The sequence below is a fragment of the Dermacentor variabilis genome, chromosome 1, assembly GCF_050947875.1.
Source record: "Dermacentor variabilis isolate Ectoservices chromosome 1, ASM5094787v1, whole genome shotgun sequence".
NCBI lineage: Eukaryota > Metazoa > Arthropoda > Arachnida > Ixodida > Ixodidae > Dermacentor > Dermacentor variabilis.
The window spans coordinates 72,124,935-72,141,615 of record NC_134568.1 but is presented as its reverse complement, the minus strand read 5'-3'; the positions used below and the strand labels follow the sequence as shown (position 1 = coordinate 72,141,615).

The 16,681-nt window shown below is 44.7% G+C and overlaps 1 protein-coding gene across 1 annotated transcript; it reads right to left on the bottom strand.

Annotated features, from left to right (window-relative positions):
• Positions 1-279: 279 nt before the first annotated feature.
• On the bottom strand, positions 280-3,135 carry LOC142579238 (uncharacterized). Its single transcript, XM_075689240.1, has 3 exons — positions 3,026-3,135; positions 1,051-1,459; positions 280-418 (listed from the first exon to the last, which is right to left on the bottom strand). The coding sequence occupies exons 1-2, from the start codon at positions 3,035-3,037 to the stop codon at positions 1,079-1,081; spliced, it is 393 nt and encodes a 130-aa protein (XP_075545355.1). The 5' UTR covers positions 3,038-3,135; the 3' UTR covers positions 280-418; positions 1,051-1,078.
• Positions 3,136-16,681: the final 13,546 nt, after the last annotated feature.

Genomic DNA, 16,681 nt, shown 5'->3' with positions numbered 1-16,681 from the left:
TAAAAATACTCTCAGCTAAATTACATCTGAAACTTTATTCTTACGTTGTATACCTAAGATCAGTTAGAGGGGTGTTACTATCGCCTCATTCTTTTTCCTGCCTACTTGCCGCAACAATCTTTTGTTTCCTGGGATTGAATTGAAAGGATTTTGCTAAGTGTTACGCATGCTATAGAAAGAGTCTCACTCTTGATTGAGATCACCTCTTGGGGGTCGCGCTCGAATAAGTTATGAATGCGAAATTTCTTGTGTATGCCAAATAATACACCATGAAACAAGTTTCTTCTTTTAATAAATATGTTTATTCACTGCAATGTCTTCGTACTGGCTCCTAGTGCACATTTCTGACTTAGATGGAAGATTTTTCAGTGTTGCGTTCTTTCTAGTCGAAAGCGCCGGTCCATTCGTGCCATTCATTCTGAAATTAGAAAGAGAGCGTTACCTAGAGGTCACGAGTAAAAATACAACACTGTATCGCATACTTATAGGTGAGAAATTATGCTGCATAAAGCACTGTTAATCGTAGTGTCGTCGCATTACTAGAGCGCCTACTGGTCCTTTCTTCAGTGGGGCACAGCATTGAGAGATTTTTTTTTTCTTTTACCCGATAGTCTACCATTCGTGTGAGGGGCACCATGGCTTGTAGAATGAAGGCGAATTTGATGGAACCCAAGCTCACGTCCGTTGCTGCCTATGTGCATGATGTCCTACGCATGTACGTCGCCAGATAGTCTGCGGAAGATTGCCCTAGACGAGAAAAACACCGGCCGTTTTGAAGTTTTATAATGATAGAAAACTTGCTTAACGAAGCTACTAAAGGAAGGTGCTTATGGTCTGATTTTAAATGGAATCGCAGTTGTGCGCGTGCGTTTGTCATCGTTCCAGTTCGTTAAGCTAGCATGTCGCCATGACCCCTTCTATCATTACATTCCGTACTAATACACCAGAGCTTTCGAAAATAGTAGGAATAATGAACGAAAGCAAAAACAGTCGGCAGGTTCAATTAACTTATCAACTTCTGATCCTAAAAAATGGAGCCAAAATGCTAACCTTTGGTGAGCGAAGATTAGTTGACAGTTCAGCCGAGGAAGCCGCCGCCGGAAGAGTGGCGCTGTCCGCCGGAGCCGAAAGCGTTGTTGTGGTGGCGGTTGCCGTAGCTACCCTGGCCGAACTGGCGGTTGTGGCCGGCGTTCTGGCTCAGGCCGAAGGACTCGCGGTCTCCGTAGGTGGCTGCGTTGCCGTAGTCGCGGCGGTTAGAGCCGCCGACGTTGTAGCCGAAGCCTCCCTGTCCGTAACGGTTGCCCTGGCTGCCGACACCGAAGCTGCCGCCGCGGTTGAAGCCGCTGCCGTAGCCGCCGCCGCCAAATCCGATGCGGCCCTCAACGTCCTCCTTCTTCTCCTCCTCAGCGGGAGCGGCGACAGCCAGTCCCAAAAGAGCCAACGTGGCGGCAAAGGCGAACTGCACGCGCACGCGCGAAATTTAGCAAGTAAGAGTCATGGGAACGTCCAGCTCCAACAGGAACAACAAAAAAGGAAAAAAGAAACAATCCTCCAACAATGCCTGCAATCTGCATTACAGGCTTAACACCTCACTAATAAAGCACAATATAAGCTATACAATTTAAATGAAAAGAGTTATGTGAGATGGTCATCTTTCCTTGCGTGCTTTGGAGACGGGAAGCAAGAGTGCAATATCAGTCGGCAGAGCAAGGGCTAAAAATATCCTGCGTGTATCGAGCTCGAAAGTAGCACTACATTTGGAAAGTCGATTAATTCGCATTGTGTCAACGAAAAATTTCTTCATTTTTTCTTCTTATTCTCTAAAGTTGCATTGAGATGCCATCCACAGTAAGCCTTCCTTAACAAAATTTATGCTCTAACTATCCAACAGACGCATTTTCTGTTCCTCAAATACTAAGGATAGGTGGGGTTTTTTTTTCGAAAAACAGTTTCACAGCTTCAGATCAGTTGTCTCTTCTTATGACTCTGTTCCGCATCTTTTTCTTTTGCTGTTATAATCTGTGCTACCGCAGGTGTTCTCGCCTAGGTGGTAATTACACCCAGTGGAAAGAATGCAATTTATAATATTGATCAGTGCTCTGTCAAACATCTTTCTAAATAAAGTAAGCCAGATTCTGGTTTCACTACTCTTTATAATGTTGGTTTTCATGTTCTGATCTTGGCCTTCATTCAAGCAGACAAAAAGAAGTATCTACAAAATAATGGTTGCCTGACATGTTTTCTGGCGTAAGTTAATCGCGCCTAGTAACTCGAAGAGCTCGAATTGCTCCCGTACTTTTTATTTGTACCAGTCAGGATAATATCACCCTTATACGCCACACAGCACCCATTAAAAACGCTGCCTTCACTTGTAGAACAAAACAATTCCTCTAGCTTCATTCTATTAAGTTACTACCACTCTCCGGACCATGCGACTGATTCTAGTTATAATGTAGGCGGGACGCCTGTCATGCGCATTACCCAAAAATCATTGGTTAGAGCGAAATTGTCGTGTATCATTGTGCAAGAGTCTTCCTGGCTTTCTCCTAGACTGCCAAAATTAATACCAGCACAAAAAGTCACTGCACAAAGACCAAGGAATATTACCGTTTTTAAGAATTAGCGATCGGTGAACTTGCTGCCAAATGCACAAGCCGATTGCACTGTAATACAAATGTGAAAACAATCGCACTTGCTCATGCGCACACTCTGGTTATAGAACACACAGAGCTGTTGCATAGATACAAAAGTCAATAGCGCAAGAGTTTTGTATCAGTGCAAACCTCTGGCATTAAGTTGGAATAACTGAATATTGAGCTGAATATTTTTTCCCGTATTGAGGAAATATCTGTTAAGAGATTCAGAGAAGATTCAGGAACAAGAGGAGAAGAAGGAAAAAAACTTTCGAAGCAAAAGGCGATTGTTCTTTTTCACATCAGAATAGCACGCATCAAATCAGTTACTCGTCGCGGCACACAGGAAGTAAGTAGGGTATGAACGCCCATGAAAGCGAAAATCCACTTACAATGGTCTTCATGATTTTCGTATAGAAAATGATCTGGGGCTGCTGAGCTACCTCGCTGCGATCAAATGACTCGATGGCTCTTCTCCTTCAACCTGATGCTCTTTTTATAACAGTGGACAAGCCGAAGACAGGATGTGTACGCGAGCGTGGAAGTTGGGAAAGAGGGGGGGATTTTTCCACACCCTCGCGTCGCCCGGTCTGTCAGCGCGATACCACGGCGTCCGCTTGGCAGGTGCAATAACCCCCTGCTCTTCCAGTGGGTTTGGAGAAAAGAAAGCAAGATGAAAAAACAAAGAAATTGGGGATGGGACATCCCGTAAACGGCGGTAATGGCAATCGCAGTCTGTGGCGATGCCACAAATTTTCGGAGACACACAAAAGAAGCGGCGAGAGAGTTTCCAGCCGAGCACACGTGCGGGCAGAGCGAATGGCATCGCTCTGCGATATTACGGCGGCTAAGCAAACGCGGACGTTTCAAGCATAATGAATCGTATGCCTTCGTTGCGCAACCTCACAAGGTAAAAAGAAAGAAAGAAAGGTAGAAAAAGCGACTGACGCAAAATACAAAACAAGTATTTAGCGAAGCACGCACGCGCCTTACGCGCAGGGGAGAAGGGCTAAATGAGAGAGAGAGAGAGCGATAGCCATGGACTCTGAGACGTGCGGGACACCCGGCCTTGGAAACGTGCCACTTGAGCAGATGTAGGAAGCCGGCCGGACGGCAGGTGAGACAGCAAGAAAACCAGCTAGCTGGCGTCACCAAGGTGGTGCGAGCTGGAGGGCAAAAACACTTCTGAGTAGAATTAAATACAAGAAAGAAAGTACACTTGTGTTCTTTTTCTCGCCGCTCTTAATATGCATCGCAACCGGTTTCCGATAGCTATTTCCAAGAAGACAAAAACACGAAGCACACGTGCGATGTTCTTGATCGAAGTACCGCGCCAGCCTTATAAATGTTAAACCTTGGTCAATGTCCACGCCACACGCAATAAAGTTCTGCGGTTTACTGTATACCTCATATGCGAGGCCTTCTTTCATTCATTTCTGGCGCGGCTTTTGTCGCGATTGCGCAAAGTGCTTCAACGCTCGTTGGATGACGTGCTCGATCGAGGCTTACTCACGGCGGCGTTTTCCGCTGTTTCTCGAAGGGGCAACATCAGAGGCCAAACCGGCCTCCTAGAACGGTCACACTTGTTTGCGTCTCCGCTGTTTGCGTTTGTTCCATTAGTTTCACTCGCATTGTATACCTACGCCGAACTTTACTACGGTCGGTTGAGTCACTTTTTCTTCACTGTTCGTTCCTTAGCTGGCGCGCCAATGCTTTGTACGTCGGAGCTTGACCTACAGATTTCATTTACTGCAGCTATTGAAGTTTGATGAAGGCATTGGTTGAAAATTTGGGCGGGGGGGGGGGGGCACACTTATATAGGGTAGCAAAAAGTAAAATACCGTCCCTCCCTCTTCTTATATTGTTATAAGTGCTAAACCTTAATAAATTAAATTCTCGGGTTTTACTTGCCAAAACCACTGTATGATTATGAGACACGCTGTAGTGGGGGACCCCAGATTAATTTTGACCCCTTCGCCTTCTTTGACGTGCACCTAAATCTAGGTACACCAGCGTTTTTACATTCAGCCCCCACTGAACATGGCCTCGCACTCGGGGAGTCAAAACCGCGCCCGTGTGCTTAGCAGAGCAACGCCATAGCAAGTGCGTGGCGAGTTTATTATACGTATGTTTCTGTGCGCGTATACTAGAGGTTGGCATCATGTGTGACGCCGCCTACTTGGTCTCGTTTAGGCAAATAGTAGATGTCAAAGCTTGGCAAGCTCAGAAAAAAAGTGTAAGGGACAATGTTATTTTTATTTCACTGTTGATTTTATAAGCTGGCATTACTTGCTGCAGAAAGTAAGCACATTGTACGTCACAACATGCACATATAGTACGTGTGCTATGTATAGGAACGTTTTAACCTGCAGTGCTCTTACTTGAACTTTCGGTGAACAGTGTACGAGCGTAATGTGACTGTGCCTTTTTAAAAGCTCATATGAAAAATAAAATGTTATCAGAATTTAAAGGCTGCGCAAAAACATACGTGAACGGGTGGGTAGACATTGTACCGCAATATCAAGTGTTTCAGCAAGCTGAGTAATCAGTAAAAATGACTAAGAAGATAGCAGTAACGAGCTTTAATTTTCAACAGCATGTTATTTGCTAAGGATGATGTCAGGAACACCAGCAAACTTCTGCAAATAAACGACACTTAGTGTTGAATTTCGTTGTGGGGTTTATGGCCGTCAAAACAGTGCATCACAGAGCAGTACGTGATGCTTACTTTAATGCTTACTTTGAAGAAAGTGGCCCAATTCAGCATTGTTTACATAGCACTTTTCATTAATGCGGGTGGTCCCATTCGTGTGTATACGTGTGCATTACGTGTGTTTATTATACCTCTGTACACCTGCGCACTCTATTTCAACTATAACTTTTCTCTGACCACTTATACGCTTGTGTCGCTAATTTTTACAGCGCAACTGTATATGGCTAGGGTTCCGTGCATGTTTGTCCTCCGTGAGCAAAAACTATCATCACCAATGGCTCATGCACCCGTAAGCATTCATGCTCCTGTAAATGAGGAAAGAATGCAATGGCTCATAGCTCCGTAAGGCAGAGGCTACAAGCATTCAGCAAAGGGACGCGAACAGTTCTGAAATTCTTTCTCATCACGCATACAGCATACAGAACAACATGTCGAAAACTGTTAACATCAATGGCTCAGATCCCATGAGCAATGGCTGTTACTATCGTAACCAAGCAAAAAATGCAATGACTAATAGTCCCGTAATGTTCATGGCTACTCACTTTGCGTTAATTAGCTTCGAGGACACTACCCCTGCGGTCGTTGTCGGTGGTTTCAATGTGGACGTGTCGGCACCAAAAAGGGAGTGGTTTACGAGTTCCGTGTTGCAGAGGAGGAGGAGGAAAATCTTTATTTGCTCTAATTGGTTAGAAATTAGCGGTGGCAGATGTGGTCGGCCGTCTTCACGGTCTTCTTCCCCATCTGCGCATCTGCGCAAGGTCGACGCCCCTATTCCACGGCACCACTGAGGGTGGCTACTCGGTGAGCGTGCAGTCTATGCTGGACTTTCGGGTCGCTGCTGGAGAGCACCCTCTCCCGCTGCTCCGCACTCGGGTCTTTTATTTGAAGGAATTGTTGATTGTGAACGCATCCCCATGTAATGTGACATAAGGTGGGCTTGGCGCCGCGCCAGGGGCAAATGTCTCTATACTGGGTGGGAAACATCTTGCTTAGTGTGTTTAGATTTGGGTATGGTCCTTTTTGCAGCCTCCTCCAAGAGGTTGCTTCATGCTGATTTAGGCGTTGTGGGGCGGAGGGTATTTGATTCGGACCCCCTTATAGTAATTCAGAATGTCTGAGTAGCTTTGGTTGACTGGTATGGGTTCCTCAGGGTCGGTGCTTGTGGCCGCTCGGTTTGTGTGCTCTCGAGCTGCCTTGTCCGCCCCTTAGGTTCCCTTCTATTCCAGCGTGTCCCGGTACCCAGAAAATTGTATGCCTGACTTTGTTGTTAGCCCTGCAGGAGCGGAGGATGTGAAGCGCTCTGCGTCCTATTCTGCCGTTCATGTAATTCCGACACGTAGCTTGCGAGTCGGTGAGTATTGTTAAAGACCTTTCGGATCGGTAGCCCTCCACTGCCGCTAGAGCTACAGCTATTTCCTCAGCTTCCGTTACCGAGCAGTCCTTCATTGACGCGCTGCTGATCTCTTTGTAGTCCTGGCTTATTACTATCGCAGCTGTCTTTACTATGTTTGTGCCTCTTTGCTTGACGTATACTGCAGCATCTGTGTATACTGTTGTGTTTTTTTCTTTTTTTTGTGGCCAGGTATTTTTTGACGTATTTCGCCCTTGCGTCCCTTCGCGCCGTGTGGAGGTTTGGGTCCATGTTTTTGGGTAGGGGGCTAACACTGTATGTTTTCCGATATTCATCAGGAATCCCCTCCGTTCTTTGGGTTTCTTTGATTGATTCCGCGAAGCCTAGCCTTCATATCTCTTGCGATGCCACACCGATACGGCGCAACCGACCACCCAGCGGCGCCGGTGCATCGATTTTACATTGTCAAAGAATGTGATTGCAGTTGCGAGTGAAATAAGGACCCCCGATCAAGACAATAAATGAGTTCGTACCTTTGTTCTCAATTACGTGTCACCTCCATGTCGTGTGCCAAACAGCTCCGCTGGTCAACCACCTTCACAGATGGAATGGCTAACGATTTTTTTCTTTGTCGGTTATTAAAATTACGAAGTTTTACGTTCTAAAACCACTTCCTGATTATAAGGCACCCCGTAGGGGAGGACTCCGAAAATTCGGACCACCTGGGGTTCTTTACCGTGCACCCAAATCTAAGTACGCGGGTGTTTTTGCATTTCGCCCCATTCAAAATGCGGCCGCCATGGCCGAGATTTGATCCCGCGACCCGTGCTTAGCAGCTCAACACCTCTTTCGGTTATCAAGGAGTGCAACAATGTATATGCATTGCCTTAATATTAGTTTATAGTAACTAAGTGAAAAAAGGCAGCCGTAGGTAGCACACGCTGTCAAGAACTCCTTTTTAATGCAAAAGCATACTAGCATGTCCCATGAGGCAGAAAATTCGACGTGATCAAGCGATAGTGCCACAATTCATCATCATGAGTGACATCATCAGCGTCTTGTATGACGTCAGTAGTAATACAGAAGATAGTAAAAGGTATAACACCGTTGATTGGTAGTAATTATGGGTAATTAATGGGCATTAAAGTGAATTAGACTGAAGTAAACTAAAATAAAGTTAGAACAAGTTAGAGTAAGGTGACCTAAGGTGGGGTAAAGTGAATTCAGGGGAAGCAAAGTTAACTAAGCTGAAAAAAGTGGATCAAAGTGAATTAAGGTGTATTAGGTTGGTACAAATTTGAGCAAGGTGGATTAAGGAGGATTAAAGTCAATAAAGGTGGATTACGTATGATAAAATTTAGGGCAATGTGGATTAGGGTAGATTGAAGGGAAATAAAGTCGACTAAGTTCGATTAAGGCGAATAAAGGCTTACAGAAATTAGAGCAAGGTGGACTAAGGTGGACTAAAGTAGAGCGGTGAAGGACACCTGACACTGTATGACATCGCGTATTATGGACGTAGCCTATTAACTAGAGAAGTCATAACGCTTTCGCATTTAAATCATGCGAGGATACTTAAAAGACTTTCAATATTTATTTTTGTCTGATCAAAATAGTTTCTTAAATAACTTTTATTTAACAGCCTCGGCATACCTGTTTCAACTGCACATTTCAAGCCTGTACAATTGCTTAAAGTTCTTTAAGCATGTTACGTCAATTAGAAACCTCATAAAAGTGCTAGTTCCTGAACGTGTTGATCCCCAAATTCTGCTAAGAAACTAATGGGTACGTGTTCCACTTGATTTTATGCCGCAGTGCGTGAGGAGGATATTGTGGAAATGAAATTCAGTACGAGGCCAACGTGCTTGCGCTTCCTCGACAATACTGCCACTCTCAGTATACTTCATTATAGCGAAAAATCTTAGCCCTCCGTCGATTAGGCTCCGCAGGGATGATACTGGGGGAATGGGAGAGAACAGAGACAAAGAGAGGGCACAGTTTCGCGTGCAGACAAAGCTCGGCGCGTGAGCGTTTTGACGTTCTGTCTCCGTCGCAGTTGGGAAAGAGCCTGCGGCCACTGCAGTTCGGAAACGAGCCCGCGACCTAGCGTTCAGCAGCAGAATACCCAAGTCGCTGAGCTATTGCCAGTAGGGTTGCAAGAAGTAATGCTATCAAATGCACTTTCCATTATAGATATGTGAGCAGAGAGTGCCATGTGTGTTTGTGGAGTCCAAATCCAAAAATCGCCCCCCCCCACAAAAAATAAAGAAAGAAAAACACATAATGTGGATTCTCGTGTACTTATAACTGTAGAGAGTTAGCGCTTACATTCCACGCGTTTAACCTGGTGAAACTCGAAAAAGAGTTTCACACCAACGAAAATCATAGCTTCTCCACCTTCATTTCTGGTCATCGAGAGTGCAATTGCACAAAAAAAGTTATGAAGAGTTGTTCGAGTAAAAGCAATTTAGTGTACTAATAAAACTGTAGTTAGGTTTACTAAAATATCCGCAACTCTGAATTCTCTCAGGCGTATCAAAAATACTACCATAGGCTATGCGTTAATGTTGCTGCGCTTAAATCAGTATGTTAAGCTATCAATCTCTGCGTAGCAAAAATTATACCTTGAGCAATACAGGGTTAGAATAAGCGAAGTCTTCTTCTGTGTGAAATATAGTCGCCACCTGAAGAAGCCCAGAGTATTTTCGTGTTCTCCACAAATAATACTATTTCATTACCTAACGTTGTTTTTAATTGTTAACCACCCCTTATGTCATTGCTACATTTTCAGGCATATTTGAAAACATGAATTTTAATAGCTTACGGTGCCCTTCAATTTGCTTGGTACATTTTTTCGTCATTAAAAACATAGCCCATGAAATTTCTAAATTAAGTAAGTAAAAATCTGATGGACGACACACTATTTGGGCACCCTGGTAGCGCTGCTCTCAAACACCCTGAGAAGTTAGCGCGCCCTGTGCCTAACCCGGCGCTTACGTTAGCGTGACAGGCGTTTATATCGTTACTGCTAAATTTCTGCTAAAGCGATGCCTAGCGTCTACTGCTGTGGTCCATTCCTGACAGCGATAACAATCTGCGCCAGCCCAGTTAGAAAGAACCACGACACACGCTCAATTTGTCGCCTCAGGACAACTAAACTAAGCTACGAATGTTGGGGCCACCCGGAAAAAGGGAGAGAAGAGGTGAAAGCGAGAGAGGCGAGGATGTTAACCATTGGTAGTTCGGATCAGCTAACCTGAACGGAGGGAAGGAGGTACGTGGATAAAAGAAGAACGAGAGCGTAAGTGGAGAGAAACGGAAAGCCAAGCACCAAGCAAATTATGCCGAGTACGCTATACAGCGATTACATACTGCTTCCTTAAAGTCTACAATGTAGGCCCGTAGACAGCTGAAACTTGACTACTGCAAATATGGGCTTTTGTGAGGAGTTCCTTTTTCAGCACCGGCCTAGTAATTTTTGTTCCGACAGTGAACGATTGCCTAGTCTATCTAGCACTCTGCGCGTCACTTGCTCTCAGCACTATGCCATGGGCTGACACAGACAAGGTGTGTGACTTTCTCGTCGCAGCTGCACGTTATCGCATCTGGGAAAGCCATTATAATGCCGTCGGCTATTCTAATGAGAAAGGTATAAGAGTTGGTATAGGAGTTGGCAAATACAACGCCGAACCACAAACGAATTCAGCATGGTCTACATGGTCGCTGATCTACGTTTACCGTTTGGGTCATACTCATGGGCAGCCGAGTCAATTGGCGGGCAGTTCGATGACAGCTTGTTCGAGAGCATATTTGAAAGAAAGAAAAAAAATATTGCTGCAGCCCATCAGTGAAGGCCACTTCGGCTTTCTAATGTTTTTTAGGCCTTCTCTTAGGCGTGGTTAAGAGAACTATACAAAAAATAGCGTGCTGCAAGCGTCTGAAGGAACTGTTTTCTTGTACTCTGAAGAAAACCTAGTATTTTTAGAAAATATTTTCCTCCTCGATTTATTTATTGGGCTTAGTCAAGCATTTGTCTGTTAAACATTGCGTCGGGCTACGATTTACGGATGAATGTGGCGCGTACGCATCGATTCAGTTTGACGAAGTTTGTCCCTGTAACCTAAAAGCGGATGTCTCTGGACAACAGTCTCTTCAGCACTGCTGAAGTTTAAGAAGGGTTCGTGTCAAGGATCAAAATTATGCCCATGCAATACACTGCTCACCTAAAAGAAAGACCTTAAGTAGCGAAATCACCTGAGATAACGATAAATGTTGACGACACTAATATATTGCTTACATCTTCTGAAAAATGAATCGACAGAAGGAGTCTTTTACCCACCAGGAACAACGTGTGTAATGGTTAAGGCCACAAACAGAACAGTCCTTCGAGCGGGGGAATTAATAACTCATTTCTTGTGTTTAATGAGTGATTTACTGCGATGGCATTTCCAATGTCATCGCAATAACAACAGATAGATTCAATGAGCAAGGGATGAAAACATGAGGTTATAAGAAAAATAGAACAAGCGATCTGGAAATAAAACACATCCCGTAAACATGCTTAAACAACGAGAGCCAATACAGAAAAGAAAACAGCACACAAGTCAATCTATAACACACGCATGTCACGGCCTAACAATAGCACACTACATATAAGGACAGACAAAGTGTTAATCATAGATACAATGTAATTTCAGTAAAGAGGGTTATTAAAACTTTCAGAGCTGATCACTGTAATGTTTCCTTATCCCATGGCCCAAGCAACTTTTCTTATGCTAAAAGGATTGTTATGGAGGGTCATCAACGTTGGCTTCAAAGCAAATTTTCTCTGTTGAAACTTAGAACCAGATTAATAGAACGTGTTCTGCATTCTCCAATGAATGGTCGCACGTGCAACGAGGTACAGCTGAACGACGCATACTCTACTGAAAGCTACCTGTATACGCCACTTCTAGTCTGACACGATGAATGAGAAAGTCAATGTCACGGCCAGCAACATATGAGATCGAAAACTGCAGAGGATGGTCAAGTCTGTACAGAAGAAGACTGTTCATATAATTGGCGTCAAATTAATAAAATTGTGTTGCAGACTTGCATTATTTTGTTATAATGTTAGCATCGGCCCTCATGAATTTAGTTTGCGTGACAGTAGCGGAATGATGTGCTTCTCTAGACATTTTGTTCGCTTCAGTGCTTACGGCTATAGTGATATGTCGAGGAATTCACTGCAGCTTTGTTTGATGGCCAGTAGCGCAGCTGTAGCTATATTAAAGGAAATCTGGTAAATCATTATTACGTTTGGATAGCTCACGCAGAGGCGCCGCAAGCCGTTGTTCCCATGTCCACGTCAATTTCGCGCTGCCTGCAACCATGGATCGAATTTCAACTGTACTAGGCAGAAATGAAAAACAATCAAGGAAAATTGTAAACCATTTTCTTCAGCGAAAATGCTCAGGTGCTCCATTCACTTCTAAAGTTAATCATGACAAACAGGTGGAATCTTGCAAAATACTGCCGACCAATTGTCAGTTTCACAAATGGCACAACTGTAAGGCATTTTGGTATTAAAAAATGCATGGCTACGGAATATTAGAAGCTATGGGTAATAGTAATATAATTTGGTTATTGTGTTTAGTTTGTTCTAACTCTGAACAAAATTACTTTACATATGGAAAATCAATGATCACAGATTTGGTAGACAACATATGTATTACAACTAAGATCAAAACGTGTTAGATGTATGAGCCTCACAAATTGCAAGCGTACTTTAATAACTTGAAGGGCTCTGTGCACGTGCGCGCGCGTGTGTGGTTGTTTTGTACGCAGCAAGGTGAACCAGTATAAAATTTGCAGGAATCGGCGTCTGTACTGGTTCTCCCAATCTAGGCCTTCAAACACCCATATAAATGGGGAATGCGGAATTCATTTGTGTTATCGGATGCTCTCCGACCACAATAACGAGTGCAGCAATATAACATAACCGGGCAAATTATCAGTTTACAATATAGATTCCTGCCTTTATTGCTGCCTAACTAGAGAATATAAGTAAGCAAGACAGAAGTTCACGGGAAGGTGGAGGCTTGAAACGATAAACGGGGCTAGAACAAGAGACAGAGAGTGAGAAAAGTGAAGGAAAGACAGGGAGGTTAGCCAGTGTAAGTGCCGGCTGGCTACCCTGTGCTGGAAAAAGGGGCTACGGGAATAAAAGGTGAAAGAAGAAACAAATAGAACATATAAAGTGCGAAGAATTCACACTATAACGCGATGCTACGCGCTAAAACCTTCAAAGTCGGTCGCACAATTCACAAGCCCTTAAGAACTTAAGCACGGCCCTTAAAGCCTTGAGAGCCGAAATCCGTCTGAACCAGTGTCCTATAACTTTTTCCTCTATGAAGGGGTGATCGTTTAGATTTTCGAACGTGGTCGCGAGCACTTTTCTTTACATATTGTAACGGGGACAGTTACAGAGGAGGTTCTTGATCGTCTCCTCGCAGCCACAGTTGTCGCAAGCGGGACTGTCGGCCATTCCGATGTGGAAGTAATAGGCGTTCGTGAATGCCACGCCGAGCCAGAGTCGGCACAGAAGTGTTGCTTCCGCTCGTGGTAGCCTTGGCGGAAGACGGAGTTCAAGACGTGGACCAAATATGTGGAGACGTGCGTTAGTGAATTCACTGGTGTTCTAAAGTCTGCGCAAGCTCGCGTGCGAGGGACAGAAACCTTGCAGCTGCATCTATTCTCTGAAGTGGTATTGGCATAATATGGGCACCGTCGTGGGCCAATCGGGCAGCGTCATCCGCACTATGATTACCCGAAATTCCGCAGTGACCCGGTATTCACTGGTAGATGATGCTGTGCCCCTTGTCGATTGTGTGATGGTGAAGTAGTCGAATGTCTGCGACTAATTACACGTTAGGTCGGTGGTTTAAAGGGGACAGCAGACGCCGGAGAGCTTCTTTTGAGTCGCAAAAGATTGACCATGACTGTGATGATTTGTGATCAATAAACTCCAGAGCAGTGTGGATTGCTGCGAGTTCTGCAGCCGTCGATGATGTTTCGATGATGAAATTTCGCGGGAATTACCACTGCTCAGCTGAACTTTTGAAGGAGACAGAAGGATCTGTGCAAACGTGGATGCGTTCTGTGTGCTTCTCATGCAGGAATGAAAGCACGGTTTGTTTGAGGGCGAAAGATGATATCTCCGTTTTCTTTTTGATGCCGGGAACTAGAAGAAGGGCTTGGAGTACGTATTGAAAGGGTGGTCATACGTGATGGCTATTGTTGTTGACGTGGATGAAGATCTGGAAAGGCCAATACACATTGGCAGAGCTTGAGCTTGCACAGACTGGAAAGTATGGAGGTTGGCCTTACCAGTCCCACCCAGTACAGGTAAGCTACAGTGCAGAAGACCCAGGAACAGTGCGTTATAGAGTTGGATCATCGCCTTCACAGGAGCACCGCATGACTTTCCCGCAAGAAATATTAGGGCATGGGTTATCATGGTGAGCTTCTCTTTTAGGAAGGAAACATGAGGTCTCCAGGAGAGGTCTCGATCTATTATCACTCCTAGAAAGCGGTGCGTCTTCTCGTAGGTGATAGGCTGATCATTAATTCTGACAACCCATCACTGAAAATTTTATTACCAGCGAACATTCCACCACGTGACGCAACACTGCTGTGTCGGCTGTGGGTAGGAGTAGCATTCACCAACTCCTACAGCCATCGTATTGGAATGGCGGATTCACCAATGTGCGCTAAGTGCAAGTGTGAAGAGACCATCAGTCACCTTCTGTGCCACTGTTCTCGCTTCGATAATCAACGTGAGACTCTCCAGTGTGCCTTGAATAGCCTGGCCTCACAGTTCATTAACGCAGAAAGCAGTTCGAGCGCTTTTTCACTACCTGAAGGCAACATACTTGAGTGCCCGACTATAGACATCCTACACCTAAGTTCTCTCTCTCTCTCTCTCTCTCTCTCTCTCTCTCTCTCTCTCAATCGCTCTCTATCTCTATCTCTCTCTCTATCTCTCTCTTTCACTCCCCATTCTCCTCCCCACGTGTAGGGTAGCAAACTGGACTCAGCCTGGTTAACCTCCATGCCTTTCCTTCTTCCCTTCTCTCTCTCTCTCTCTGACAACCTACGGTCTTATTTCTTTGCGCAGGAAGGCGACCATAGCGCATTCCTCGGAGGATACTTCCAGACCTCGTGCTCGAGGTAACCTGATGTTAGTGTGGCCGTTTTTGGGAGTCTGGAACGCGCCTGGGGACGCGTTCCTCCTGATGACCAAATGCATATATATGGTGTGAATATATCGACACATGGACGGTTTGCGGAAGGGAAGGAATAAAGCCGATGATCACGGGGCTAAATAGAGTGGGACGCAACGCCTACCGTGGCGTAGCTTGTGGTACCGCACGGTAGGCGTTGTGTTGTAAGGATGATACACCAAACTCTGTTTGTCCTTCAAGTAGCTGAATATCATCGAATATCCATATATATATATAGGCCTCGGTTAAGTCGTTAAGTCGACCCGAAAACGATTTTAATATGTGAGTGGAGAAAATGGAAATGGCACTACTACGCTTTCCGGCTCATTAAACCTTGGCTCATAAAGGCGCGAAACGAGATGAAAAAAAAACAACCAAAATCTCGTGGCCACTGCGCACGCGTGGCTACCCATCCGCGACCATGCCACCTTCCGGCCAGATATCGCGTTTTCCCGGCAAAAATAACGCTTGCGTTCGGGAAGAACAGCAGTCAAAAAAGAAAAAAGAGTAACGGCGTGTAGATATGAAGGTTGGCACAGCCGCACCTTTACAGGACATCCGATACGTTCTGTGTCGCTCTCGCGTATCGCACTTGCAACACGCACGTCCTGAAAACGCCACGATCAATGTTCATGTTCGTTTCCTTTTCACGAAGTACAGTAGCGTGACCTTGGGAAAAGTCAGGTACACAATTCCGCTCTGTCGCAACGTTATAAAACGATGTCACTACGCTTTTCATAATACTCGCGCGAATAATGCTTAAGTGCATCCGGCTGCCCGATTATTCGTGCTGCAATGCTGATCAAACATGCCGACAAAACCCTTCAAACGCTTAGCGAAAACTCGCTCCAATAGCTAATAATAGGGTGTTATAGTATTTTTTTCCTTCTGTAAGCTTCATTATTTTATGTACGATTCTCTGTGATCGCTTGTTCTGAAAATTCACGGGCACATTTTATTGTTCCTAAACTAAGGACACCTTTTTTTGTTTTTGCATTAGTAGGCGAGGTTTTCTGGTTTTTGAAGTGAGGTTGTATATTTTATTTACAGCTTCAGATATGTAAATGTACACGTCTTTCGGTAGTATACTCATTCTTCTGTGATCTCATTATTTTAGGTGGTGCGCTGTGGCCCCCTTTTGCACATCTTATTGGTCTAAGGCTGCTGTAGCAATGAGCAATTCAAAGATAGATGTCCACATGGCATCATCATGAGGCATATGCAAATATGGCGTGCATAATCCGGACAATGATCTTAATATTAACGACAAGCATCATAATGTTATGTGTGGCGTGATGAATATAGTAATAAAGCGCGCTTAACGCGTGCTTCTGTTACCTTAGGCTCACTTTGGGCGCTTACCAAGGTTATTGCAGTGGAAACGTATAGATATTCACGCAGTTATGCTCGGGACAAACAATAATATATAACTAAAACGAACTCCCCCCTGCAACTTTGAGCACGTACTACTAGATTATATGCTTATATTTCGGAGGCGTCAACGATCACTACTGTAGCAAGCAGCGTTGTATGCACCGCAAATAATGTTCCATAAGAAGATGAGGTTGTCCGCTGTGATAGCATTCTCCTGTCGCAATAAATAAGTTCAGAGGCGGAGTAATGAGTTAGGTCTGGTGATTTTTTGGCAACAAGTGAAGATATTCTTAAACCTAGCCGTAATAAGCAGCACAATATGTCCAGCGACAGCAAAGCAGGGAAA